Source organism: Hippoglossus stenolepis, chromosome 6 (genome assembly GCF_022539355.2).
Source record: "Hippoglossus stenolepis isolate QCI-W04-F060 chromosome 6, HSTE1.2, whole genome shotgun sequence".
NCBI lineage: Eukaryota > Metazoa > Chordata > Actinopteri > Pleuronectiformes > Pleuronectidae > Hippoglossus > Hippoglossus stenolepis.
In genome coordinates this window covers 27,967,938-27,994,693 of record NC_061488.1, presented here as the reverse complement: position 1 = coordinate 27,994,693, position 26,756 = coordinate 27,967,938, and the positions used below count along the sequence as shown (strand labels likewise).

Sequence of the window (26,756 nt, the reverse complement as noted above, 5' to 3'; positions counted from 1 at the left end):
CAAGAAAGCACAACAGTGGCTGTACTTCCTGAGGAGGCTGAGAAAATTCAGCATGTCACCAAAGATCCTCATCAACTTCTAGAGCTGCATCATTGAGAGCATCTTGACCAGCTGCATCACCGTGTGGTATGGGAGCACCACTGCAATGGACCGCAAGCCCCTGCAGAGAGTGGTAAAGACCGCTGAGAGGCTTACAAGGACATCACTACCCTCTCTGCAGGCCATCTACCACCCTAGAGTCCACAGAAGAGCCTTCTCCATTGTAAAGGACTCCACCCACCCCCAACACGGACTGTTCACACCTCTGCCCTCTGGTAGAAGGTACAGAAGTGTGAAATGCAGGACGTCCAGACTGAGGAACAGCTTTTATCCAACTGCCATCAGACTGTTAAACACTCACTGGCCCTGACACCACCCTGGACTACAACGAAACACACAGATCCGCCCCCCACCCCATACACGCAACGCACACACACCCCACACCACAACCAAACTGCACACAATGCACCACAACCAAACTGCCCCTACGCCATCATCCAAATCGCAACCATATGTCTACAACAAAGTGATAAATAGACATACGCAATACATAACTAAATGCTTTTTGGGATTTAACACTCAAGATTAGTATGATGCCCACAAAAGTGTGATCACATTTATGTACTTTTTTATTCAAGTTTACTGTGAGTAATAATTTACAAATGTGTATATTTTCTTTCACCTTTTGAAAGATTGTCTTTTGTATTTTTTTGGTAAGTAAATTGATTTCAAATTGAGCTGTTGTGGCAATTTTCTGTCAGTAAATGGTAAATGGTCTGTATTTATAGAGCGCTTTTCTAGTTTTTATGACCACACAAAGCACTTTACAGTACAGTTTTACATTCACCCATTCACGCACACATTCATGCAGTGCAGCTATGTGCAGCACATTTCTCTATGATAAGGGGCAATTTGTGGTTCAGTACCTTGCTACAATACAGGTTGTGTTAATACAAATTAATACAAATTAACACAACCTCTGCAACAACTCAAGAAACAAAGACTTTTAAATGTGGACTTTTAAACATAAGATCATTATCATCAAAGGCTATTTTAGTTAATGAACTAATCTCAGATCAAGAATAGATTTATTGTCCCTCACTGAGACCTGGCTGCATCCTGATGAATATGTCAGTCTAAATGAATCTACTCCCCCCAGAATTTGGCCGAGGAGGTGGAGTTGCTGCGATTTATAACTCCAGTCTATCAATTAATCCGAAACCTAAACTAAGCTACAACTCATTTGAAAGTTTTATTCTTAGTCTTCCACACCCATCCAAGAAATACCAACAGCCAATCATATTTGCTGTAGTTTACCGTGCTCCTGGGGCTTATTCAAAATTTGTATCAAACCTAGTCCTAAAAACTGATAAAATTAATATTGTCGGTGACCTTAATATTCATATTGACAATAATAATGAAAGCCTTAGCGTAGCATTTATTTCAGTACGAGACTCAATTGGTTTCAGTCAGTGTGTACACCAACCTACTCATTGTTGTAACCACACACTTGACCTTGTATTATCATACAGTGTCAAAATTGAACATCTAATAGTACTTCCACATAATCCAATTCTATCAGACAATAATTTAATAACCTTTGATTTTTCATTATCAGAATATATGCCACTAATAAAAAACTCCTTTTCTAGATGTCTACCTGATAGTGCTGTAGCTAAATTTAAGGAAATAATTCCAATTACATTTAAACCCGTATTATCCGTCGCTATAACCAACAAATTCTTTAAAAACCCTAGCTCCACTGAGATTGACCATCTTGTCGATAGCTCTGTAAAGTCATTACGATTAACATTAGACTCAATAGCGCCTCTAAAATAGAAACATGTAAAACATAGTAAATTAGCTCCGTGGTATAATTCCAGGACACATGAATTAAAAACAAGCATCAAGAAAACTAGAAAGGAAGTGGCGCTCCAGCAACCGTGTTGAGAATCTCCTAGCCTGGAAAAATAGTGTTAAAGCATATAAGAAGGCCCTCCACAAAGCAAGAGCTGCCTACTCCTCCAAATTAATAGAAGAAAATAAAAACCCCAGGTTTCTCTTCAGCACTGTAGCCAGGCTGACAGAGAGTCACGCCTCCACCGAACCCAGTATTCCCCGATCCCTAACTAGCAATATCTTTATGAACTTCTTTAATGATAAAATTCTACCTATTAGAACAGAAACCTCAGAAACAGCGAAGAATCTTACCAATTATTTAGACAGCTTCTCTCTAATCACCCTTGATCAGCTGACCAAATAATCTCATGTTCTAAACCAACAACTTGTATCTTAGATCCCATCCCTACAAAATTACTTAAAGAAATTCTGCCCCTAATTGATAGTTCGTTACTGAACACAATCAATCTGTCATTATCATCAGGATATGTACCACATTCTTTTAAACTAGCTGTAATCAAACCCCTTCTCAAAAAATCCACCCTAGACCCGGAGGTTTTAGCCAACTACAGACCGATATCCAACCTCCCCTTCCTGTCTAAAATCCTTGAAAAAGTTGTAGCCAATCAGCTGTGTGAGTTTCTCCAGGAAAGTAATGTATATGAAGACTTTCAGTCGGGGTTTAGAGCTAATCACAGCACGGAGACAGCCTTGGCAAAAGTCACTAATGACCTTCTAATAGCTTCAGATCAGGGATTTGTGTCTGTCCTCGTTCTGTTAGATCTTAGTGCAGCATTCAACACTATTGATCATCAAATTACAGAGACTAGAACAGTTAATTAGCATTAAAGGAACCGCCCTAAACTGGTTTAAATCATATTTTTCAGATCAATTCCAATTCGTGAAAATTAATGATGAGTCATCTGTGCGCACCAAAGTTAACCACGGTGTTCCACAGGGCTCTGTGCTCGGCCCAATTTTATTCTCATTATATATGCTTCCACTAGGAAACATTATCAGGACACACTCGGTAAATTTCATCCGCTATGCGGATGACACCCAGTTATACTTGTCAATAAATCCAAGCATGTCTCAAGGACATAAAAACCTGGATGACCCGCAATTTTCTCTTATTAAACTCAGATAAAACAGAGGTTCTAATACTTGGCCCTAAACACCTTAGAGATACATTATCTAATGATATAGCTGCGCTAGACGACATTGCCCTTGCTTCCAATGAAACAGTCAGGAACTTGGGAGTGATCTTCGATCCCGATTTGTCCTTTAATTTTCACTTAAAACAAATTTCTAGGACCACTTTCTTCCACTTGCTTAATATATAAAAAATCAGACATCCTTTCTCAAAAAGATGCAGAAAAGCTAGTCCACGCCTTTGTTACATCCAGACTTGATTATTGTAATTCCTTATTATCAGGCTCTAGCAGTAAGTCGTTAAGGACTCTGCAGCTTTTCCAAAATGCTGCAGCATGTGTCCTGACAAGAACCAAGAAAAGAGACCACATTTCTCCTGTATTAGATTCGCTACACTGGCTTCCGGTTAAATCTACAATCTAATTTAAAATTGTCCTCCTCACCTTCAAGGCCCTTAATAATATGGCGCCAGTACACCTCAAAGAGCTGATAGTACCTTATCACTCCACTAGAGCACTGCGCTCCCAGAATTCAGGCTTACTTGTCGTCCCTAAAGTCTCTAAAAGTAGAGTAGGAGCCAGAGCTTTTAGCTATCAAGCTCCTCTCCTGTGGAATCATCTCCCACTTTCAGTTTGGGAGGCAGACACCATCTGTACGTTTAAGAGTAGGAGGAGCGCTTGCTCCTTGTGCATCTAGCCGGCCTTTGCGGACTACGGCTTGGCCAGTGGAGCCCCCGCACTCCGCCTGGCTCTCACTCGGCTAGTGGCGAGGAGCGCTCGTTCCGTGTGTGTCTAGCTGGGCTTTGCTAAAATTATAAAGTGAGAGTAGTGTATATGACTGTAAAAGGATGGTGAACAGGAAAACGGCTGTGAAAACTATAAATACTGTAGTGATGTTTGCTGAGGTCATCGGGTGTTTCGGGTCTCACAACATCAGACACCCTCGCTCAGGCAACCCAGCCAGGCTTGATCAGACCCCGGCTTGTGTCCCAGCAGCAATGGCCCACATTTCAGACCTTTTAATCCAAATCCATCTCTCTGCAGCCTCTGTGGTGGACTTGATAGCTCTCCTTTTCGCAGCTTGGACCATGAACTTGACTCGCTTTGGTTCTGCCTGCCAGATGTCGGTCCAGGTCAGCTTCCTCTCCAGCACTCCTTCCCACCTTGCCCCTGCCCCCTGGTGCCGCATGCTCAGCATCCTACTGGTCGTCACCTCCTCGACAGCTGCTCGCACCTCCTCCAAGACTAGATGGCATCTCTCCTTGCCGTGGGCCTTGTCTTATTGAGACTGTGGGATGGCTTCCACCCCAGCACACCCCATTGCCACCGTGCCTAACAGAGCTTTGTGTCTCAGCCGAGACTCTGCCAGCTCCAGCCCCTCTTGAACTCTCCACTATCTGCCTGTCCGCACCACAATGCCCACCGATGCCACTCTGGAGTCTCTGTAAACTAGTTCCTCTCTTGTGCGGGAGACCCTGAACTCCTCCTCCAGGCTGCTGATGGGAAGCTGGAGTTTGTTGCTGCTGCCGTACAGCACTGCACTGCTGAGACTGTGTGGCAGACCCAGCCATCTGCGGAGGTAGCAGCTGATCTTTCTCTCCAGGGTCTCTATTATAGACATTGTAACCTCGTACACCAGTAAAGGCCAGAGGATACAGGGAAAGATACCATGCTGGTACACCCCAGCCTTTAACCTGCCGGCTAAGCCAGACTTGTCTACTGCAGACAGCCTTCGAGCTTCGTGATAGTTGATTGGATTGACGCTGTGTCCCTGAGCCTACAGTCAAAGACCTTACCTAGGCTAGTGACTGGTTTCTCAGTGATAGATGCTATTGCAATGCCATGCACACAGAAGCTGAATTTCTTCACCACTTCCCCTTTCTTCCTTTCGTTGGTTTGAAGCTCAACCTTGCCCAGGAGATGAGATTTACCAGGCCCTAAAGGATCCACCTGCTGCCAGGCACTAATGTAGTGGTGACTGTCAGGTCTCTCTCTGCACCTCTGGGGGTATGAATCTGTGGGTTGATCTGTAGCTTGGTCGGGTTCTTCCTTGCAGAAGATGCAGGTTGGGCTGCTACCCCTTCCTGCTCCGGTTGTCATCTCTCCGTGCTGTACACTGTCTCTACAGTTATCACCAATGCGTTCATGGTTGTCACCCAGCCTGTTCCTGGGTGTCACTGATGAAGGCAATTTGAAAGGTGTATAGATACATCTGTAGATGCGCTGGGACACAGCTTAAGTGATGGTTCCTGAGGTCAACAATGAGAAAAATCAGACTTGCTAACTTCCATGTCTGCTGCTCATAGATGTTAATGAGTGATCTCAGGGGAAGCCTGATGATCTTAGAGCATACTATGATGGTTCTCTGCAACCGGAGGCTGATGGAATGAAACCAGCAGGTGATGGAGAATGTGATGATGCTCTCAATTATGGAGTAGTCGAAAGTCTGCAGGATGTCCCTGCTGACACCGAAGGAATTGAGTTTCCTTAGAAGGTATTGCTGCTGCTGACATCTTCTGAAAATCTCCAGAGAATTTCAGTTGACAGACAACGATGGTGCCCAGGTACTTGTACTCCTCAACGCACTCCGCTGGATCCAATGCTGATGCATTTATAAAACAGTGCGTAGGATTCATACTAAAAGTATACGTATGCACAAAAGCCGGAAATGGCGTACGCCAAAGAAAATTCTGATTTATAAAACCGTGCGCACGCACACCTGAACGCAATGTTCGCTTTATAAATCACAGTCCACCTGGAAACGTTCGTACGTGGATCTGCCTCCAAATCCGCCCTCCACACGCCCACTTTCAACCATAAATGTTCAATGCAAAGCACGGCGTGAATGCTGAAGCATATAAATTAACCTGCTGATCGATGGATTTGTACGGAGAATCATGGTAGGTAAAGTATTACAGAGAAAAACCAATAAACGCAATTTTACTGACGCTGAAATAGAGGTGCTTGTGTGTGAGGTAGCGGTACGAAAAAACATTTTGTTTGGAAGCCACAGCACCAGGATCACTAACAAAAGAAAATGCACAGAGTGGCACTGTGTAACTGCTGCTGTAAATGCAGTAAGTTCCACGGACAGGACGGTGGCTGAAATAAAAAAAAGTGGTCTGACTTCAAAGTGGAGACAAAGCGGAGTATCGCTTCACACCGCCTGAGTGTGACTGCTACTGGTGGGGGCCAGGGCACACCCGAGCTTTCACCGGTGGAGCTTGAGGTCAGGATTAAGGGGAGGACCAACTATTTGGGATATGTTGTGCAGAACTGCACATGCCCTGATTATGTTGCACACTTTGGGGGGGTTGTACAGAAGCCTGCCACCTGAGGCATCAAGGCACCACCATCGGCACTTCAGGAGTCCGATGGCACGCTCCACAACCGAACGCGCTCGCGTGTGTGCCTCATTGTAGTGCGTTTCCTCTGCGCTCTGAGGATTTTGAAAGGGAGTGAGGAGCCAGCGCCTGAGGGGATAGCCACTGTCACCTGCAGGTAATAGTGGAGAATCATTATACAACAGGGTTAAAAGGTAACATTTAATACAATACGTTGTTAACATTACCAAGAAGCCAGCCATCACGCACTGCACCTGTCTGCAGTCTTCTCCCCACACTGCTATGTGCCAGGATAAACGAATCATGTGTATAGCCAGGCCACCGTACCACCACATTTGTCAGGACCAAGTCTGAGTCACATATCATTTGAATGTTTATTGTGTGCACTTATTTTCTGTTTACATACACATACTCGTTCTCTGATGGAGCCCTTATAGCAATATTAGTGCAGTCAATTGCGCCGATTACATTTGGGAAACCAGACAGTGCTGCAAATTGCCTTTTAATGTTTGCCTGTTCTCCCACAGTGTAAGGGAACTTGATGTATTGAGCAGTTGATTTAATAATGCCATCCAAAACTGCAGACATCACAACACTCAGGGATGACTGTGATATCCCCGACCTATAGAATTTAACATAATTATATTATTCTCAAAAGGGGCTTTGGCGGAAAGGAAAATATTATATATTTTCTATCATATCAAACACATACCTGTCGGCTAATTCCCGCTGATAAGAGCCAGTTGCCAGAAACCCCAGAGTGGTTAATAGTTGTGTTGGCACCGGGATGGCACGGGTACGTCGGGTCGGTCTCTCTAATGCTGGACCCAGCTCAGCACATAGATCCAAGAGCACAGCTCTCGGGAATCTAAATCGGCTGATTAGCCAGTCATCATCATGGGCCAAGAGATCTGTGTGGTTCCTAAACACACGTTCCCTCCTAATTCGCCTGTTAGCCTCCAATAGAGCCAGTGCATCCATCATCCATCATCACGCACGACTGTGACTGCAGTATTTATAGGTTTACAATCTGACAAATTGATCACACCTTGCCAAGTTTGTCTGTGCGATCCCTGCGCTCCGTGCGCCTGGGAGCACAGTCATGTTCACTTCAGCGATTTTATACACAAAAATAGTAAAATAAAAATAGTAAACTACAGTCCTACTAAACCATAAAACTATAAATTTTAAATATTCAGCAACACTGTAATGCTATTTTATTGTAGTACATGTGCATGCGTAATCTGCTTGAAGTTGTTTTATATCTTTTAAGATTAAAGGGTGCTTATGTTGCGCCAGCACAAATAACTTATTTATTTTAATGGTAATGATGAAGTGGATCAATAATCTGGCTTCAATTCACCACCTCACGTCTGCATCGCCACTTTCCCGTCTCCGAAACGTTCGTACGCATGGGTCAGAATTTGCGTGGAAATACGCAAATTTTCCCGTCAAGTTTGTTTTTATAAATCCCAACGTTTGCGTGAGAAGTGGCTTACGCACGTTTCAGGCCCCTTTTTGCTTGTACACAACGGTTATAAATGAGACCCCTGGTCCGTGGTGCTGTGATAGCAGAGACGAGAACTGTGTTGTCGGCATACTAAACCAGGTGACAGTTGGTCTGTGTGGATCTGCAGTCGTCTGTGTAGAGGATGAAGAGCAGTGGGGAGAGCACACAGCCTTGAGGGGAGCCAGTGGAGTTGAAATGGAGATTGGATAGGATGTTGTTGACCAGGACTCTCTTTTATCTGTTGGTGAGAAAGTCCAGTATCCACAGGATAAGTTGGTTGTCAGCCAGGATGTGAAGCTGCAGGGTGTTAAATGCAGAGGAGACATCTGCAAGTAGGAGTCTGACGGAGGTGTCCATGATGTAATATTTAGCATTGACGACGCCTGTGTCTGGTCGGTATGCAAATTGGAGTGGGTCCATAAGGGAGTCAGTTACTTTGATGATGTGGTGTTTTATGATACTCTCTATGGCAAGGGTCAGCAACCTAAGGCACGCACGCGGCGCCATAATCATTGGCACACAGTCGATTTCTTATTAAAGAAATGTTCAAAGGTTTTGCCGTGATGCAGCCTGTATTATTTAGCTTGACTGATGTTAACACCTCCCAGCCACTAGATGCCAGTAATGCGCCATAGGCTGGATGCCAATCGCCATTAAATAAGAAGAAGCCTCCCAGCCGGCGCTGCTCGCATTTCCCCACATGAATCTCCATGAAGTGCAGCCGTTCATGTGTATTGGTGATGGCATGCCCGCTAGCTAAAAAAACGAAGACACGGGCATTTCAGGCCTCATGGGCAGAGGACTATGGCTTTGTTTTTCTTAAGGACCATGCTGTATGCACGTTATGTTTTGAAAATGTTGTGTGCCGAACGTCTGGTGTTAAGCGCCACTTTGAGAAAGAAGTTTCAAGGATCAGGCAGACAAGGGAGAATCAATCAAACGTGCAGTGTCCAGGTATGAGAAGCAAACTCTCTCAAAGTCTTTGCCACTGCCAAAAACCATGCGACTGAAGCAAGCTTTCGCAATTCTGAATATGAGTGTGGTTGGTGGGGATAATGACAAACTTATTATTGCAATCATAATGAGATAAACATGTTTCTTTAAAGTGTTGTTCTATATATAGCCAATATGGATGGAATAAAATGACAAGTCTGTTGGAAATATTAATGTGGTTCAATAATAAAACTTAATATAAAAAAATGTTGATATGGCACACTAATTAACAAGAAAATTTCACATTGGCACTTATTGTCAAAAAGGTTGCCGACCCCTGCTCTATGGCCTTCATCATGAGGGAAGTGAGAGCCAGAGGTCTGAGGTCATTCAGAGCTTTGTTGGTGCTTTTCTTGGGGATCAGGATGACAGTGGAGTGTTTCCATAGCTGGGGGACTGTGCTGCTGTCCATAGAGCTCTGGAACAGGATCTGAAACAAGCACCCTAGCTGCTCAGCACAATACCTCAGGGCACGACCACTGATGTTTTCTGGGCCAGTGGAGCTGTTCTCTCTGGTTCTCTTGTGGGCTCTCACCACATCTGCTGTGTTGAAGATCAGGGTCAACAGGTTTGAGTGAGGCTGTTGCCACCTCAAGCTGGGCGGAGTTGTCTGTCTCAAACCTGGTGTAAAAGGAGTTGAGAATGTTAGCAAGGGATGTGGGACTGCTGTCTGGAATCTGGATGGGTTTATGGGTGGTGACAGCAATATTCATGGCAGCCATGTTCTTGTTCTCTGATCAGGGCAAGACTCTGATCATGTGAAAGAGGTTTGGTGCTGATTGGACAATGCACAGTGGAGTTATGACAACTTCGTCTCCTTTGGTGAAGAATAAACCTTCGCCGGACCTCAATGTTTACACGGTTTGAGGAAATGTCACAATTCTGACCATGGTCATATGACTTGTCTGAGCTCATTTGAGCTGTATATTGTAAAGCATGTGTAAAACATGTCATTCCCTTTCAGCAGCAGGTGACGCTGTGACTGAGTCAATACACTAAAACTTTGAGTTAGTTTTAATCTCCATGGAGTTGAGATGACACTCCCAGAATTTAAAGTTGATCTGATGAAAGCTGTAGGAGTTTGTGCAAATGTGTAAATGGTCAAAAATGGCCACTTAATTCAAAATGGCCAATTTCCTGTTTGATCTAAGTGAGTATTTTGTTCGTTATGAAAAGTAACATGTCACTACCGATTTTTGTACATGTCGGTCAATCGTGGTGCGAGGGCTGCTCTTTAGGGGGCGCTATTCGGCTATTTTGTCATGCCCATCCCTGAATGAATGTCTTTGGGGGGCTGTTGTTACACATATGTAGTTTGAGGGAGATTGAACAATGTATAATGAAGCTCAAGCGTAAGTTCAGTCAGGAAGACTTAAACTGCATGCTGATCAGCTGATCGTGGGCTTAACCTGCATACTGATCAGCTGATCGTGGGCTTAACCTGCATACTGATCAGCTGATCGTGGGCGTTCCTAAATATCCAATTGGGTCTGTGCAGTCTCTTCTAGCCAATCATTTAGCAAGCTGTCAAACTTTAAAAATCCCTTCTCCTCTCTTCCGCAGTCAGCCGTCATTCAGTGACTCTCACAACAGCATTCAGTGATCGCTTATAGCACGCTAAATTCCTCACTATATACTTGTTGATCAACTTCATGTCGGACTCCGACAACGACGATCCCCAGGAGGTTTTTGATCCTAACACGGATCTGCTCCAGGAGATCGCCTCAAACTCCTTGGGCGGTCGGCGCAAGAGCCTTCGTCTAGCCAGACGCAACGAATCCCTCACAGACGAGGCTGACCTTCTCATCGCTCAGCTACAAGATCACGGCATCATGCCAGCTCCAGGCCTGGTTCCATCTCAGCTTCGTGAGCTAGCAGACTGCGCTTCTCTCCAACCCGGTCCCAGTTCCCACCCAGGGCACGATCCAACTACCCCAGCCGATTTCTCCGCCGCGCCTGTTCGTGGCCGCAAAAGAACCAGGAAAGCGGCTTCATCCAAGGCCCCCGCCATAAAGATAAGTAACATATCTACCCGATCTTGCGCTTCTGCACCCATTCCAGCTCCAGGTAACATTCTGACAACCACCTTGCAGTCCCTGGCCACTACCTTGCAGAACATCGATACCCGGCTGGAGACCCTCGAAAACGCCTCAAACTTCGCTTCCTACTCAGCAAACATCAGCGCCCCGCAAGTCTCTTTAGCACAACTAGCCACGCACACGTCCTTTCTGCCCAGCGAAACCATTCAACACACTCTGGCCTCAGCCGTCCCGGCACCGTCTGTAGGTAGGCCATACATTCCTCAGTCAGCTAATATTTCGGCACGTCTCAGATTAAAAATATTACAAGGAAAAGACATCAATTTAGTCAGCCTCATTCTGCCATCGCCGGAGTGCGATAAAACCATTGCCACAGGAGAAAACATCACCGCCGTTTTCAAAACCACGGATCCGCGTCTAATCAGAGACTTAACAATCGGACAATTTCACTTTGCCTTTAGCATCTACCGCGACACCATCTGCTCCGTCCCCGAAGGAGACAAGAACTAGACGCGAGACTGATGTTAATCGGCGATTTAAATTTAAGATATGGGAAGAACATATTTTATAATTACCACAAAGCCTTCTCCAGCAAAGCCGCTGTATATAGCGCAATATAATATTCGTCTTAATTGGTCCGAATTAGATACAGAATTACTCCTCATGGTCGCTGGAGGCGCTCAAACAGGCAATTCCTACGGCAATACGGGTCACACATACCTCTTATGTCCTTCTGTGCCGTTCCAAAACAACATTCCCCTTCCATCCTCCTCTCAGCGTACCGACAGCCCAGGCCACCAGGTGCATCAATTCAACCAGCCACCAATTTGCCATAAATTCAACTTAAGTGTGTGTACATTTCCCAACTGCCACTTTCTCCACATTTGCAGCTACTGCAAAGACGCTCATCCCAAGTCTGTCTGTCCCAGACGCCCGAACTCATTCCGGAACCCACCTCAGATGCAGAAACGTCGTGGTTCAAAGCTCTTTTGAACACTCATCCCTCCACACCAATTAACATCCAATATCTAGCAGCAGAATTGTCTTCTCACCCCGACTCTGTATTTGTAAATTATTTAATCACAGGACTTTCTCAGGGCTTCCGAGTGGGGGTCCTGTCCTCTCCCACAGTTACATACGTGGCAAAAAAAAATCTCCAGTTCGCCGTAAATGAACCAGAAATAGTTTCTCAGTTGCTCGAGAAAGAAGTGAAAAAGGGCTACATTATCGGTCCCTTTCAGTCATCTCCATTCTCCGTGTTTCGCTCAAACCCCATAGGCATAGCCACAAGAAAATATTCGGGAAAAAAGAGATTAATTTTTGATCTCTCAGCTCCCTCCCGGTCCTTCGCATGGGAAATAGTCTCATTCCACCAGAGCCATTTTCTCTCAATTACGCCACAGTCGACAACGCAATAAAATTAATAAAGTTCGCAGGGAAAGGAGCCTGGCTTTCCAAAGCAGACATCATTGACGCTTTCAAAATCATCCCCATACATCCCTCGCAGTGGAACCTGCTTGGCATCCGATGGAAATCCAAGTTTTACTTTGCGGTACGCCTAACTTTTGGTGGTAGGAGTACCCCAACCATCTTTAACCAACTGTCTGAGGCATTGTGCTGGATTCTGCTTAACAAAGTCAGAGTTCCAACTGTTCTCCATCTACTGGATGATTTCCTTCTTATAGATCCTCCTCAAGACAGCTCAGGCGCGTCCCTCTTCAAACTTAAATGCTGCTTTCAATCCCTCGGCGTTCCTCTGTCAGAGGAAAAACAATAGGCCCAGACACAAGTCTGAATTCCTTGGCATCACGCTAAATTCCATCCAAATGAAAGCGTCCTCCCATTAGAAAAATTACAGCGCATCCGCGACATCGCAAAAACATACCGCGCCTTCAAAAACATCACCAAGCAGCAGCTACTCTCTCCTCGGTCACCTTAACCTCGCAGTGCGCGTCATTCCTCAAGGACGCTCTTTTATCTCCCGTCTTTTGGAGACAGCAACCTCCGTTCCAAATTTACACGATAAAATATCGCTTGATGAAGGGTGCCAATCCGACCTGCGTTTCTGGTCTCATCTGCTCGATCACTGGAACGGCGTCACTTTCTTCTACGAAGACCTGGTTCATTCCTCTGATTCCTTGCAGTTCTTCACGGATGTTGCCCCATCCGTGGGTTTTGGGGGTTTCCTCCCTCCTTCCCAAGACACAACTTGTCGTCCGCTCTATTTGAAATTTACCCCATTGCCGTAGCATGTCATATCTGGGGACAGCATTGGGAACGCAAATGCATCTCGGTCCTTTGCGACAACCAAACAGTAGTTAATATAATCAACAAAGGGCGTTCCTCATGTAAGATTATCATGCCGTTTATGAGAAGTATCACGTGGTCTGCTATTAAACACAACTTCATTATCACAGCACGTCATGTACCAGGGCATTACAACACTTTAGCTGATTCTCTCTCCCGTTTTAATTTCCAGGCATTTCGACGTATCTGTCCAGAAGCCTGCTCCAGTCCGATTCAAGTTCCTCCCCTCCATGTTCTTACTCTCTATTAAAGGATGAACCCCTGTCTAAATACTTAGAATCAGCCAAGGTCTACATTAGGAAAGAACTAGCAACGTCTACCCTAAAAATGTATGATTTTTCCTGGAGGACTTTTGCTTTGTTCTGTATCTCAGTTCATGTACCACCGAAACCTGTTCACATAAACTCAGTGTGTGCATTCATCTGTTATTGTATGGACGTCCGGCACTTTAAACCAACTTACATTCGAGGACTAGTAGCAGGAATACAGTTCAACGCCAGATGTCACAACCCTTCTTTTCCCAGTTTATTTTCAAATCCGGCTGTTAAACTACTACTTAAAGGCATCTCAAAAGTTTCTCCTCCCCTTCCAGACCATAGACAGCCCATCACGCTCTCTGTTCTGCACAGGATGCTGTCAGTGCTTAGAAATGGCATGTTTTCCCCTTACACAGATTCTCTTCTCGATGCTGTATGCCTATTAGCTTTTTATGGATTTTTAAGAATTGGGGAGTTTACTACATGCTCTCAAATATTTAATCCCGATGTTGACATTTCCTTCAACGACCTAAATTTCCACTCCTCTCACTATAGTCTCCAGCTTAAACATTCTAAATGCAAAGGCGCTTGTTCAATCATAGTGGCTTGCATCGATTCACTTTTCTGCCCATTTAAATCCATGATTAATTTTCTAAAAATCAGACCTTCTACTAGCCCCCGTTGTCCCCTATTTCTCATTTCTGGGAAACTTCCTTTATCAAAAACCTGGTTCAATCATCATCTTAAACAAATCCTCATTAAAAGTAACCTATCGCCCGAGCGCTATTCAGCTCATTCCTTCAGGATAGGAGCTGCAACTTCTGCCGCCAACCAAGGTATTTCCTCTTCCTCGCTGCAACAAATGGGTAGATGGTCTTCTTTTGCTTTCGCCTCCTATATCCGCCCTGATATAAACACCGTCCTTTCGAATCAAAGATCTCTAAAACCCTGATGTCGGTAAGTCATGCATATAACTGGTGGTGGTTTTGTATTATCTGCTCACTCTTTTGAGTCATGCTAGTTATACGATAACTCCTCATTAAACACACACCCGGGCACTCTCCTCACTCATTGCCTACGCGGTCTTTGTGACCCTGCTTGGTCGGAAGGACCCATACGTGCGACGTATTGCACACTGTATTTACTTTCGGTCCAGCGGACCTTAATTTCTGTTTGTCATGCGACTTAATTTCTGTTGCGGTTGCTGTACCGATTTGCATTTCTGTTGACATTTTATTTTATTTGGTCTTGGACCTTAATTTCAGTTTGGTCAAATGACCTTTTATTTAAGTTCAGTCCTTGCTGACCGTTTATTAAGTTCTACATTTAGATCCTGCACTCACCACGACATTCACTTCGGTCCAGCGGACCTTAATTGTGGGTATCAAGCAACCTAAATTTTGTTGCGGTTACTTTACCGATATATAATTTCGTTAGCATTTTGTTATTTAGTCTTAGACCTAACTTTATTTATGTCTGATAACCTTTAGTTATGTTCTACATTTTAGATCCCATATCGTACCTGCACATATGATCTTTTACTTGTTGGTCTCCAGACCTTTATCTCATATCGTGTTCACTCGGGCTGCAGATGCACTCTAACGAGTCATCTCTATATTTCTTTCCGATAAATTTTATAACGATCGTCTGTTTTACCAAAGCATGTATTATTTTGCTAGGATACTACAACACGAGGTAAGACTCATCATTATCTCACTTCCCCTGATCTACCTTCTTCGCTTCCTTCTTTTGGGGGTATTCCTGTTCAACGCTCTGCTCCACCCCCTTCTAATCCTGATGACATCACACAGGGGTCTAAAATGCCAAAGACTATAAACATTCACATTACTTCTGTGCATTTGTCAAATAAACATCGTTAAATAGTGAATCAAGTCTCTCCTGATTGAAATGAAGCTCAAGCGTAAGTTCAGTCAGGAAGACTTAAACTGCATGCTGATCAGCTGATCGTGGGCTTAACCTGCATACTGATCAGCTGATCGTGGGCTTAACCTGCATACTGATCAGCTGATCGTGGGCGTTCCTAAATATCCAATCGGGTCTGTGCAGTCTCTTCTAGCCAATCATTCAGCAAGCTGTCAAACTTTAAAAATCCCTTCTCCTCTCTTCCGCAGTCAGCCGTCATTCAGTGACTCTCACAACCCCTCCTCCACCCCAATCTCCTCCAGTCTTGAGAAGAATATTTATCACCTCTTCCGGATCCTGACCTCATCTGATCGTATATACTGGTTAAATCCCACATTGTATTGGCAGCAATCATGGACCATGATGATGGATCCCAATAGTATCAGTGGATCATGACAACGGATCGTGGACTATGGCGACACCTGATCATGGTGGCAGCTGATTGCGGACTTAAAAATCTACAAGACTGCCTGACAATATACCTGTTACTTGTGGCATCCATTGCACTTCTGTCCGTCCTGGGAGAGGGATCCCTCGCATGCGGCTCTTCCTGAGGTTTCTACGTTTTTCCTGTCAAAAGGTTTTTGTAGTTTTTCCTTACTCTTGTTGAGGGTTAAGGGCAGAGGATGTCACACCTAGGGAAGTCCAATAGAACAATGCTCATAATATGGGCCATCCAAACAATCGATTGACTGATGAACCACCACCAGTGTCTAGACCCCGGGGGGTATTCCTGTTCAACGCTCTGCTCCACCCCCTTCTAATCCTGATGACATCACACAGGGGTCTAAAATGCCAAAGACTATAAACATTCACATTACTTCTGTGCATTTGTCAAATAAACATCGTTAAATTGTGAATCAAGTCTCTCCTGATTGAACTGAAGTTACAGCAATTTCGTTTGTCACTGCGACTTTTTGAAATTTGGTGCCACGCCACGCCACTTGGACGAAAACTAGCAGTTTCCATATGACTTGATCATCAATGTCCTGAGGCCCTTCTGAAAAAGTTTGACATGGTTGCAGTCAATGGCCAAGGATGAGTACATCAAAGTGCAAGACGTGCAAAAAACAACACCCTCTGCCCCGGCTGTCTGTCCACATATGAGAATAGTAGTTACCATCGAAAACCTGTATTTAATCCTGAAAACCATCTGAATCAGCTTTTCTGAATAATTACTTCACTGTGGTCAAGGATTGGAAGACAACACATTTTCTTCAATTTCACTCCACCAAAACAGAAACCCTTATTCCAGGTCCTGTTAACATTCACGGCCAAGTTCTACCTGCTCTTAGCTCTCTGGCTTAGCATGTGGTTCCTAATATTCAAAGCATTGTTTTGTTATTATTTTAGGCCAGAGCCTAAGTCTCAGGCTCTTGAAACTCTTACTGAATGGCTTTTACATAATTGATTTTCACTTTTATGTTTATTTCATCATTTTATTTTGCCAATAATGTTAACTGTTTAGGCTATGTGCTATTTCACCTTGTCTTCAATTTGAATGATGTTGACTTATTTTATTTGTTGTCTGATGAATTCAGGTAATCTGGGACATTGGGTAATGTAGTACACCTAATCTCTGGTTTGTTTATTTACTGTTCTAACTAGATCTAGTCAACAGAACTTTTACTTTAGGTTATTATGGACATCATGTAACTGAAATCACATAACTTCATGGAGGCGATGTCACAGAAAGGGGCGGGGTAAATGTCAATCAGAAGCTCCCTCTTCGAATTGCATGACAAGATCAGTGACAGGATTCTGACAGATTAATGTTGAGGATATAAATCTGTCATAAATAAGACAATGTTCCTAATTGTTTTAAAATTATGTTTGTGATGTATTCAAGCAACAAATTAGTAGTCAAGACGAGAAAGTATAAAAGCGTGCATAGACAATCTATTTGTGATGATTCTGTGTTTGGTTGTTTTTGGTGTTCTCTCTCTCCCCCTCCCCTTTCTGTTCTTCCCCTGCAGGTCGTGTGTGGCAGGGGGTGTGGCTGGCTTCCCCGCTGCAGCTGACAAGGCACACCTGCTCTCATTCATCTCATCACCTCTCAATAAAGGCCTGGTCTTGACTCCACTACGCTGCCAGATAATTCCGTCTTGTTCGGTAGCGCATCTGCATGTTATTCCCTCGGTTCTCTAGTCCTTTTTTTTGTAAGTTACTAATCTGTGTTTTTTCCCTCCGTGTTCCCAGACCCCCGTGTGCCTTGCTGCTCGTCTGCGTCTCCCGTTCCTGGTGTTCAGTGTCCGTGTCTTCTCGTGGATATTCCAGCCAGCCAGCACCCTGCCTCCACAGCCTGCCTTTCTCTGCCTTCTTTGTTCAATAAACTCTGCCTTGGTTCCGATCTGGTTTCCAGTCTCTGCTTTGGGGTCCAACTAAAAACAAACCCTAACACTATTGTCTCTAATCATCAGTACCAATTACAAGAATTTGTATTTTATCTTCGTTTAATTAAAGAAAATTGTTGCTCATCCATTGTTCCACGCTGGAGAGTGTCATCAGCATAACAATGATAGTTCACACCATTATCACTAATCATTTTCCCAGTGGTTACATATATAAGCAAATATTAAAGACCCAAGAATGGAACCCTGTGAAATGCCGAAAAGGTTATCGTGTTTTTGTAACATGGTCACTGAGTTAAAATGATGTACTTTTCAACGGATTGATTTAAAACCCTTGGAGAGAACTTGATTTTGCATGTACAGAACTCAGCATCCGAGGATAAACATAGATAACATAGAAAATAGTTTCTATAACATAGATCTCTTAATGAGGCATTCTTTTTTCTTGTACAATCACAAAAAATCTAACAATCAAAAACATAAAAAAATTGTGTTTGGTCTTATCTGGCAGGTAAGTAACAACAACCTTGTCAACAAAAATATCTGAACCTTTAGAGAACACTAAATCTAATGTATGTCCATGGTTATTTGTTGGCCCGGCAATATGTTGTGTAAAATCAGAAGAGTTCACAAGTCCATGGCCTTGCAGTCCAAGGTGTCATCAATATACAGATTAAAATCACCAGTTATGAGGATCCAGTCATGTTTAATTAAACAAAGTGACAGCAGCTCAGACATTTCAGGTAAAAATGAAGCTACAGGTTCAACTAACATCAGGGATGTTGCCTTTTTTCAGTGCATGAGTGACGGATTATTATTATTATTGTTATTACTATTAATAAAAGCTTGTGAAATTACTGTCAAGAATGCATTAGAAGGCATGGAAACAAGGGACCTGACAACTCTGACTTCTCCCAAACTTCACAAATATACAAAGAAAGACAAAAATCATTTATCCAGTGGCTGATGATCAAATTACTTTAATCATAGTCACACTGAGCTGAGTCAGATCATGACCAATCTCATTTAATTATCAACATACCAGATAATTAGTGGCATTTACATTTTGTAAATGCATATATGTAGAAAAATGGGTTACAGTTTCTAGCAGTCAATTTATCAGGGAGTTCCTCTTGAAGGACAAGCATCCGGACCCGTTGCTTTGTTGTCTGACATGCAGTGCTGACATCAGTAAGTGTGCCTCTCATTTCAGAGTTCTTGGTCTCAGTTCAGCAAGCTCCATCGTTGAGATGATGGGGCTCTTATGCTCTAATTAAGGCCTTTAATGGAGGGGAACTAGTGTGAGGTTGGATACCACGTTCATCATCTCAGTGACAGTTAAGAGGTTCATAAATGTCAGCCATGAAAATCAGCATACTGCATAGTTCAGTCCTTAGGTAAAGCTAGAGACCTATACTACAATTTATTATATAACCTATATATTGTATAACTAATGAAATAATACTGTCATTGTAACCAAACATCAGCAAGTAAGTCAGGCAAAGATATTTGTGCAACATTTGGTGTATATTTTTATTTTTAAAAGCATATGTCATATCAAACCGAGCTGAAATTTTCAACAAATAAATATTTGTTCATTAATTATTTGACTGACACACAATGGACCATATCTGGCTTTAACGGCAATTGTAATGGATCTAAATACTTCCTCCTCCACTACTCATCATCATCTGTCTCTTTATTAGATGACAGTAGGAAGGCTGTGATTCTTTACTCAAAAAAACCTGTGCAATATTCAGTGCTGCCCCTGAGGCCTTTGATAATTTCACATGAGAACCCTCCAATTGATAAGATGGTAGAAGGTCAATAAGCTGTCATCCATCTACATACTGTGCCGTCAGTTTCATAGGGTTTAGGGCTAATGGCTCATCGTTTGTCCTTCGTACTGTCTGAATTGAAGCAGGGCAATTGAGTTGTGGGAGGAGTAAGGGATAGGTTATGATGGGAAAGCATACTATTATAAGTCAAGCACATAGATCTGTGCACATGCGAAAACACACACACACACACACACACACACACACACATTTTCAAATAAATCTTATTTTTCAATATTTACAATAAGTAGCCAAGTGTGTGACCCTCACTTAACTGTGTACTGCAGAGACACTGTGGATTCAGTATATGCTCAGCCTAAGCTAACTTTAAGCAAGAGAAAGAAATAGGGAAACTGCGAGCCCAGCCCTAAAAAAATAGTTATTAGCTCATCTGAACAACAGTGAGCAACTGTTTCTAAATAACAGAAAAGTTAATTTTCAAAGTCAACATGGATGATGTCAGTGCTAACATTTCTGCAAGATGTAGTTACCTTTATGTAGCAATATGGAATGTGGAAGATTTTTTGGGATTGAATATTATTGTGTAACTCATTCAAGCCTCATGCAGCAGATAGTAGTTAATGCGTCATTACAGATCAATAATTAGGATTAATGTCTTATAACTAGAGCCTCTATGGTTAGGGTTGTGGAAAGGAAAGAAAGGGTTTTCATTTTGTTTTAAAAACCTTGTTATTAAACATAATGTGGGTCTTAGGATCTTGAATATCAAGATTCTGTTTAGTGACACACTTGTAAATGGTTAATGAAATACAGCCTCAAAATTAGCAGTTTGGTGCTTAGTTTCATTTAGTTTATGGAGCAAAAAGAAGAATAAAGACAAAAGTTGGACTTATTTTCCCCTCTGGAAAAAAACCTGTGTAAATCTTGCAAAGAGACCTGAGTGCTGAAAGGCTACAGTTACTTGACAAGTGGCCTGTGATAATTATAGGCTACAAAGCAAAATTTCAAGCAAATCAGTCATGTCGCCTGACAGCTTCAGAGAAGTATTAACCTGTGAACACTTCCAGTCCCAATTTTCAACAGTCACGTGGTGAAGCAATAATCACGCCTCATTAATTTTCTCAGACCCTGTGACGGAATCAGGTCGTGGAGCCTATAAACACAGCACCTGCTCACCGCTGCAGAGTCAGAGGAGCAGGACTGACCGGGCTGATCTGAAACCTATAGAAAGATAAAACATGCAGAAGAAATTGAACCCAAGTGTCTCCGTTTACTGTTTCTCTCTGCTTCTATTGATTCATTTCGTTGGAGCCAAATCCGTTTTTGATCTACAGGTGAATGACCTGTCCTTTGACTGATGATAATGATGCGGATGACTGTAACATTTCAGAGACACTGAAGATGAAATATGCAATGGATTTTCTGGAAACAGTCTGCATATTGCTGTGTGTTAATATTAGTTAAACTCTTTGTTTATATGTTCCAGAGTTTGAAGCAGATATTAGAGGAGAAGGTCAACACAGAGATGGAGGCAGTGGCGACGGATGGAAACAAGTCGGAGATCAGAGGGAGCGCTCCAGAGAAGCATCCTCGAGAGTCCTTGAAGCCCGACAAACAAAGCATCCTGGCTCGTCTCTTTAAAGACCTCATGAGGACCTCCAAACGTTCATCGAGCCGCTACAAGAAGGGTGGCCTGAGGAGCTGCTTCGGCGTCCGGTTAGAGAGGATCGGCTCTTTCAGCGGACTGGGATGCTGAAAGTAGGAGTCGGGTAACTTGGGGAAAACTGTATGATTTCAGTGTCATGGATTTATTCATTTTTGCCGATCGCAACCAAGAAAGAATAAAACCCTAGTTTATTTGTTAAAATAATATCTTACATAACTAAAAACACAGAAATTTGTACATTTGATTGCATAGATTTATTAACATATTTTAGTACATATTTTCAGAGTCAGCATAATGGAGCACATACATGCCCACAGCAGAACAATACAAAGATTTTAAAATCCTTAGCAGTATTGAACACCACATATTAAGCAAATGTTTTTTAATGTCCAAATCCACCATTAATATTCTGTCGGTGGTGTTTTTCAGGGGAATTAAGAAAAACAGTATATTTGTAAATATGTAAGTAAATAACATTTATTATACTGTACATAGACGATTCATTTAATTGCACCAGCTCCTTCACACTCATGGTTTCAGGTACATTTGACTGCAGGTCAGACAGATATACCAATTTTAGACATTAAAAAGTAACAAACTGCTTTTTCCTCTGGTGAAGTAATATGTTTTTCTTCTGTCAACAGGTGTGGATCGCTCTGGGTTCAACCATCTCCAAATCTGTGTGCCCATAACTAACACCAGAGCTACTCTCCTGCTGTGACTGACTCTTTAAAGGGCAGTAATCCAGCCTCTTCGCTCCATGGAACATATTATTGTAAATGTATTTATTTTTGTTATTTTCTTGTTTGACAAAACAGATTTGCCTGATAATATTCTAGTAAAATAAATTTTGCATAATAACTGAGTCAGATTGAATTTCTTTTTAGAAAATTAAATAAATAAGTTTTTTTTTCTGAGGAAATTAAATGAACAAGATAGATTAGATTGGGGAACCTCTTAATTCAAATATATATTTGATTAAACATTGGAGAGTTTTTTTTTTTAATGGGGTGTCAATTCTGCGGCTTGAGCAGAGGTACCAGAAGGTAATGCTCATGCTTCCAACACTTCTTAATCAGTTATTACAGCGAAGCCAGCAAGATATTTTGTGTTAGACGGTCTGTTTCCTGATTCGTCCTCAAGCACAGAATCAAATCAGAATTTGGTATTAGTGTCTGCAACAAGTCTTGTCTCGGGTTTCAATAACCACAACACAGTCATGTTTACCATCTTAATCCATCATAGGAAGAAGATTGTCTGGGTGAGCACTTTCATTTTAGTGGGGGCTTGAGAATGATCACCTAATAGCCGAAGCCACAAGCTGCCGTCATGTGCTGAGTAGCTCCCGATGTAAATATAAAGTATGTAAATATAAAAGGCCCATTCTACGGTTAGGAAAACAACAATTTGTACAATTTAGATGGAACAGTGAAATCATCACTAGGTTTATTTTATATTCAATTTCTGCCAATAGATCTCTTTCACCTAAATCTTAGACACTGAACCTCTGTCCATCTCCTCTGTCCATTGTGCTATGGTTGGCACAGCCTGCAGCATGGCAGTGCACACGATTAAGTCCATGGCAGCTTACTGGTAGATTCAGTGACTAGAATAGTTTGCCATTCCCAAGAAAGAGAGCATTTCCTTTTTTGTCTTAAGTGGAGGCACATTGTTCAAGACTCATACTCTCAAAGGCAACAAAAGGCGCTGTCCATCTCTCAGCATGTTTCCCAAATATCTACCTTAGCCACGGATGCTCTGTGACAACATTCAGGAAGTTTCTGCAACAGCAAAATAGAGTAAGAGCGACAAGCGTCTTTCAACAGGGAGACTATCAACAGGTCATTAGCATACGGCAGGACTATGCTGCCACCAGGCAGGCGCAGGTCATCAGGTCATGCTTTACCACTGCTGCACACACCGCCAGTACCTCCCTGAACAAGTACAGGCTGTCTGGGTGTAGTAGAATTAAGAGAAATCTGTGCTAAAACCGACAACTGGATAATACTTTGAATCGGCTGCAATGAAGCCAAAATGTAATTGGTATCTGAACAATTAAGATTCCTTTATTGGTCCCACACACTACATGCAATTAGGGAAATTTGTCCTCTGCTTTTGACCCATTCGTGTGAACACAGCACACAGGACACAACACACAACACACAGTGAACACACGGAGCAGTCATCGACAGCGCCCGGGGAGCAGATGTTGGGGGAGTAAGGTGCCTTGCTCAGAGGCACAGTCCTCATGGACTTGAACAGATCCAGGTCTGGTCCATCCTCCGGTCCAGGTATGTTTTTGTTAGTCCATGGCCTCGAACCTCGAAAACACCAGTGACCTTCCTGGTCACTGGTGTTTTCTACCACTAGTCCACCACCGCTCCCCGTTCGGTTTGGTTTTGAATATTGAGTATTGAAAGGCATGGTGGTTTCTTCCAATACACCTCAGTCCAGCACAGATTGAATCATGCCTTCAATGCCTGTTATCGCTCTGTAAAGGGAAGGGATATTATCTAATTGCAGGTAGCTTAGCATTAGCTTTTAGTTTCACTTTGTGAGGCGAGAAAATTCTACATTAAGATGCACTATGTAGAGATCTTGGCTAAAATACTTTTTATTGGTTGGGTGTGAATGCAGAAGCTGCATACAACTTCTCTCTTTGGCTGGCATGTTGCCACCATCTCTTCAATATGTTTTAACGCGTGCCACAAGGTTTGCAAGGTTTGGTTGGTGTGGACCAACAAAATTTGTTCACATTTCAACAAATGTTTTGTATCCAAAAATGCATTAGCTTATTGATCGTATTTATCTCTAGAATTTAATACTCCTGTGCAGTAACACTGCAAGACAGGTCTCATTGCAAAGATCAGTGCCACTCAAGCTGGCAATGTTTGTATTAAGGTGATGGATAAAACAGTAAAGAAAACTGTAATGGCGAAAAACACCCATTATAATTTAGTTCAAAGAGAGATATGGTCAAATTTGTCATTTCCAATTTAAATAGTGTTGATAATACATTTTCTGAAAGTTATGTAAGATAAATGTAGAATTGGTATCTATTTTGTAGAAAGCACAGTGAAAGGATTATATATAAATTGTTTTATTTTAAATGATGTGTAAACCAAACTTTAGGATTAGTTGTTGATAACGTAAATTATTGAGTCATACAAATACAATTGTAGGATTGATTTGAAAATGATTATAATTTTTTTCTTTCTGCAAAGTTATCTGCATTATATTTCAAATTGTTCCATCCACAGACTTCAAGTCTGAATATTCCAACTCTCAAACTCAGTTTACCAAATCGCCCATAATATGGAGACAAGTTTTATGTTGTGTGTTTTTGTTTTTATGATTCAACTGGAGGAGAGGAATGGGAGGGGATCTACATCGACGTTGTAGGCTTAAGTACCGCCCACTGGAAGTGGTCGCTTCTTCCCGTTTCCTCAGTTCCATACAAAACACAGTGAGATTAACTTCTGTGGCATCACAAGGGGCCATGTATTAGAGGGGTGCTACATTACCATACAGGATCAGCTGCCGGATCACAAAATGGCCACCGATGCACAGAATGCCTCACCACTCACCCAGGTGTAGGAGTTTAAGCCACCTAATGATGTGACCTCTCATGTCATTACACTTCTTAGTTAATGGCTTTAAACCTTTCATACAATATAACATGAGGCACACCAACCTCCAGCGAGTGCTCGTTCATCTGCATTACTCTAAATAAATTAGTTTTATCTATTTTAAATTTCATGTCGTAATGTGTGTTTTACATTTTGTTGATTTTTTTAATAGTAGTAATTATTATTCTCTATTTTCATATTTTCATCATATATTCCAAATAGAAGAGGAGACTTATAGAGACTGCCTCTTCCTGCTCTCCTTTGGATCTGAACTCGAAGGTCATCTATCTTTTTTTGGCAGTATAGTGTTTTGATACAATGAAACTTAACTGAGTGGTACAGTAGTTCCGTACAGTTGCTCGACAGTATTTTAATTTTAATTATTTTACTTTCATCCTACATTTATTTTACAGCGCTTGTGCTGTTAAGATCAAGATAAAGATTTCATACAATGAATTTACTTAGACTTATGTCTTGTTGATGCTTATGTACTTTTACAAATTTAAAGGATCTAAATACTTTATTCAACACTTCATAGCACATTTCATTCACTCCCTCAAGCATATCACACATTATCTAATGTATCTAAACTCCTTGATGGATGTTGTTCATTTGGTCAAGAGACTAAGCTCTGTCTCAGGGAAACAGTGATCACTTCAGATATCACTCACTCACATACAGGAATGTCAGCACATACACATTCAAACTTTACTTCCTATTTAGCACATTAATCGTGTCGGCATTTGTAAAAAAAATTTAATCATATCATCATTTAATCATATCATCAGAAACATTTTATATTTGTCACAATTTTTGAAAATTTGGTAGCATTCATCTGCTCTAGTTTCTTTTTATCTTCTCTGATTTTGATCTGTAATATTTTTCTTTTTTACTTGCTGGGGCAAATGACCCAGCAACTGGCCATTCACCTTCAGTCCACTCACACATGAGCGCAGTAAAAGGGCATAACATGCTGTAAGTCTATCTTTTTTATCTGCCTTTGACTCCAGCTGGCATTCTGGAGAAAACATTGCTTCGGACAAGGCACCCCAAATTTACTTGACACTTCTGCTTTGCTTTCTGATTTGCCTATTTTATTTATTTATTTTTTATTGTAGACAGTTTAGTTTTAACCTCTGCTGTGGACTGATTATTTCCCTTGTTGGCCTTTTCACATCAATTTGAAAAATGACTCATTCATTTATTTAACCCTGCTGCAGCATCAGAACTTACAAAGTTACATTTTGCTTTACCTCATCAGTGGGGGCAAACTTAAAGGATTTAAAACGAAAACTCTGCCTTGTGTACACACTCTTAAAACTATCAGTGCCTAAACTCCGGGATCAGATATCCGAACGGAGCTTCCATTTTTCCCAAAGGACACAGAGTAGATACTGTATACCCCGTTATTGATTCAAACAAAATGGGCCCCTTCGCACAACTTCAAAAGCCTCTTTTCTGTAGTTTAAACCTCAGGTTGGTCCCTCTGTGTCAAGTGCAGCCCGAAGCCAACCCGGAAAACAACCCCTCCTTCCTGAATAGCAATGTCTTTATGTAGTTCTTTAATGATCAAATTCAAACTATTAGAAATAAAATCTACCATCTTCGGCCCTCAGTTGACACTAATACACCATCAAGCACCAATATCTCAGAAACAGCTGAGAATCCTACCTATTGTTTAGACAGCTTCTCTTTGATCACCCTTGATCAGACCACAATAATCTCATCATCTAAACCCACAACTTGTATCTTAAGTCCCATTCCTACAAACTTACTTTAATTAATTCTGCCCCTAATTAATAGTACTTTACTGAATACAATCAATATATAATTATCATCAGGATATGTA

General features: G+C 42.1%; 1 protein-coding gene across 1 annotated transcript; it reads left to right on the top strand.

Annotated features, from left to right (window-relative positions):
• The first annotated feature begins 20,850 nt into the window (after window positions 1-20,850).
• nppal (natriuretic peptide A-like) lies at window positions 20,851-21,368 on the top strand. The gene is made up of 2 exons (XM_035158655.1): window positions 20,851-20,946; window positions 21,099-21,368. Exons 1-2 carry the CDS (start codon window positions 20,851-20,853, stop codon window positions 21,366-21,368), a joined length of 366 nt encoding a protein of 121 aa, XP_035014546.1.
• Window positions 21,369-26,756: the final 5,388 nt, after the last annotated feature.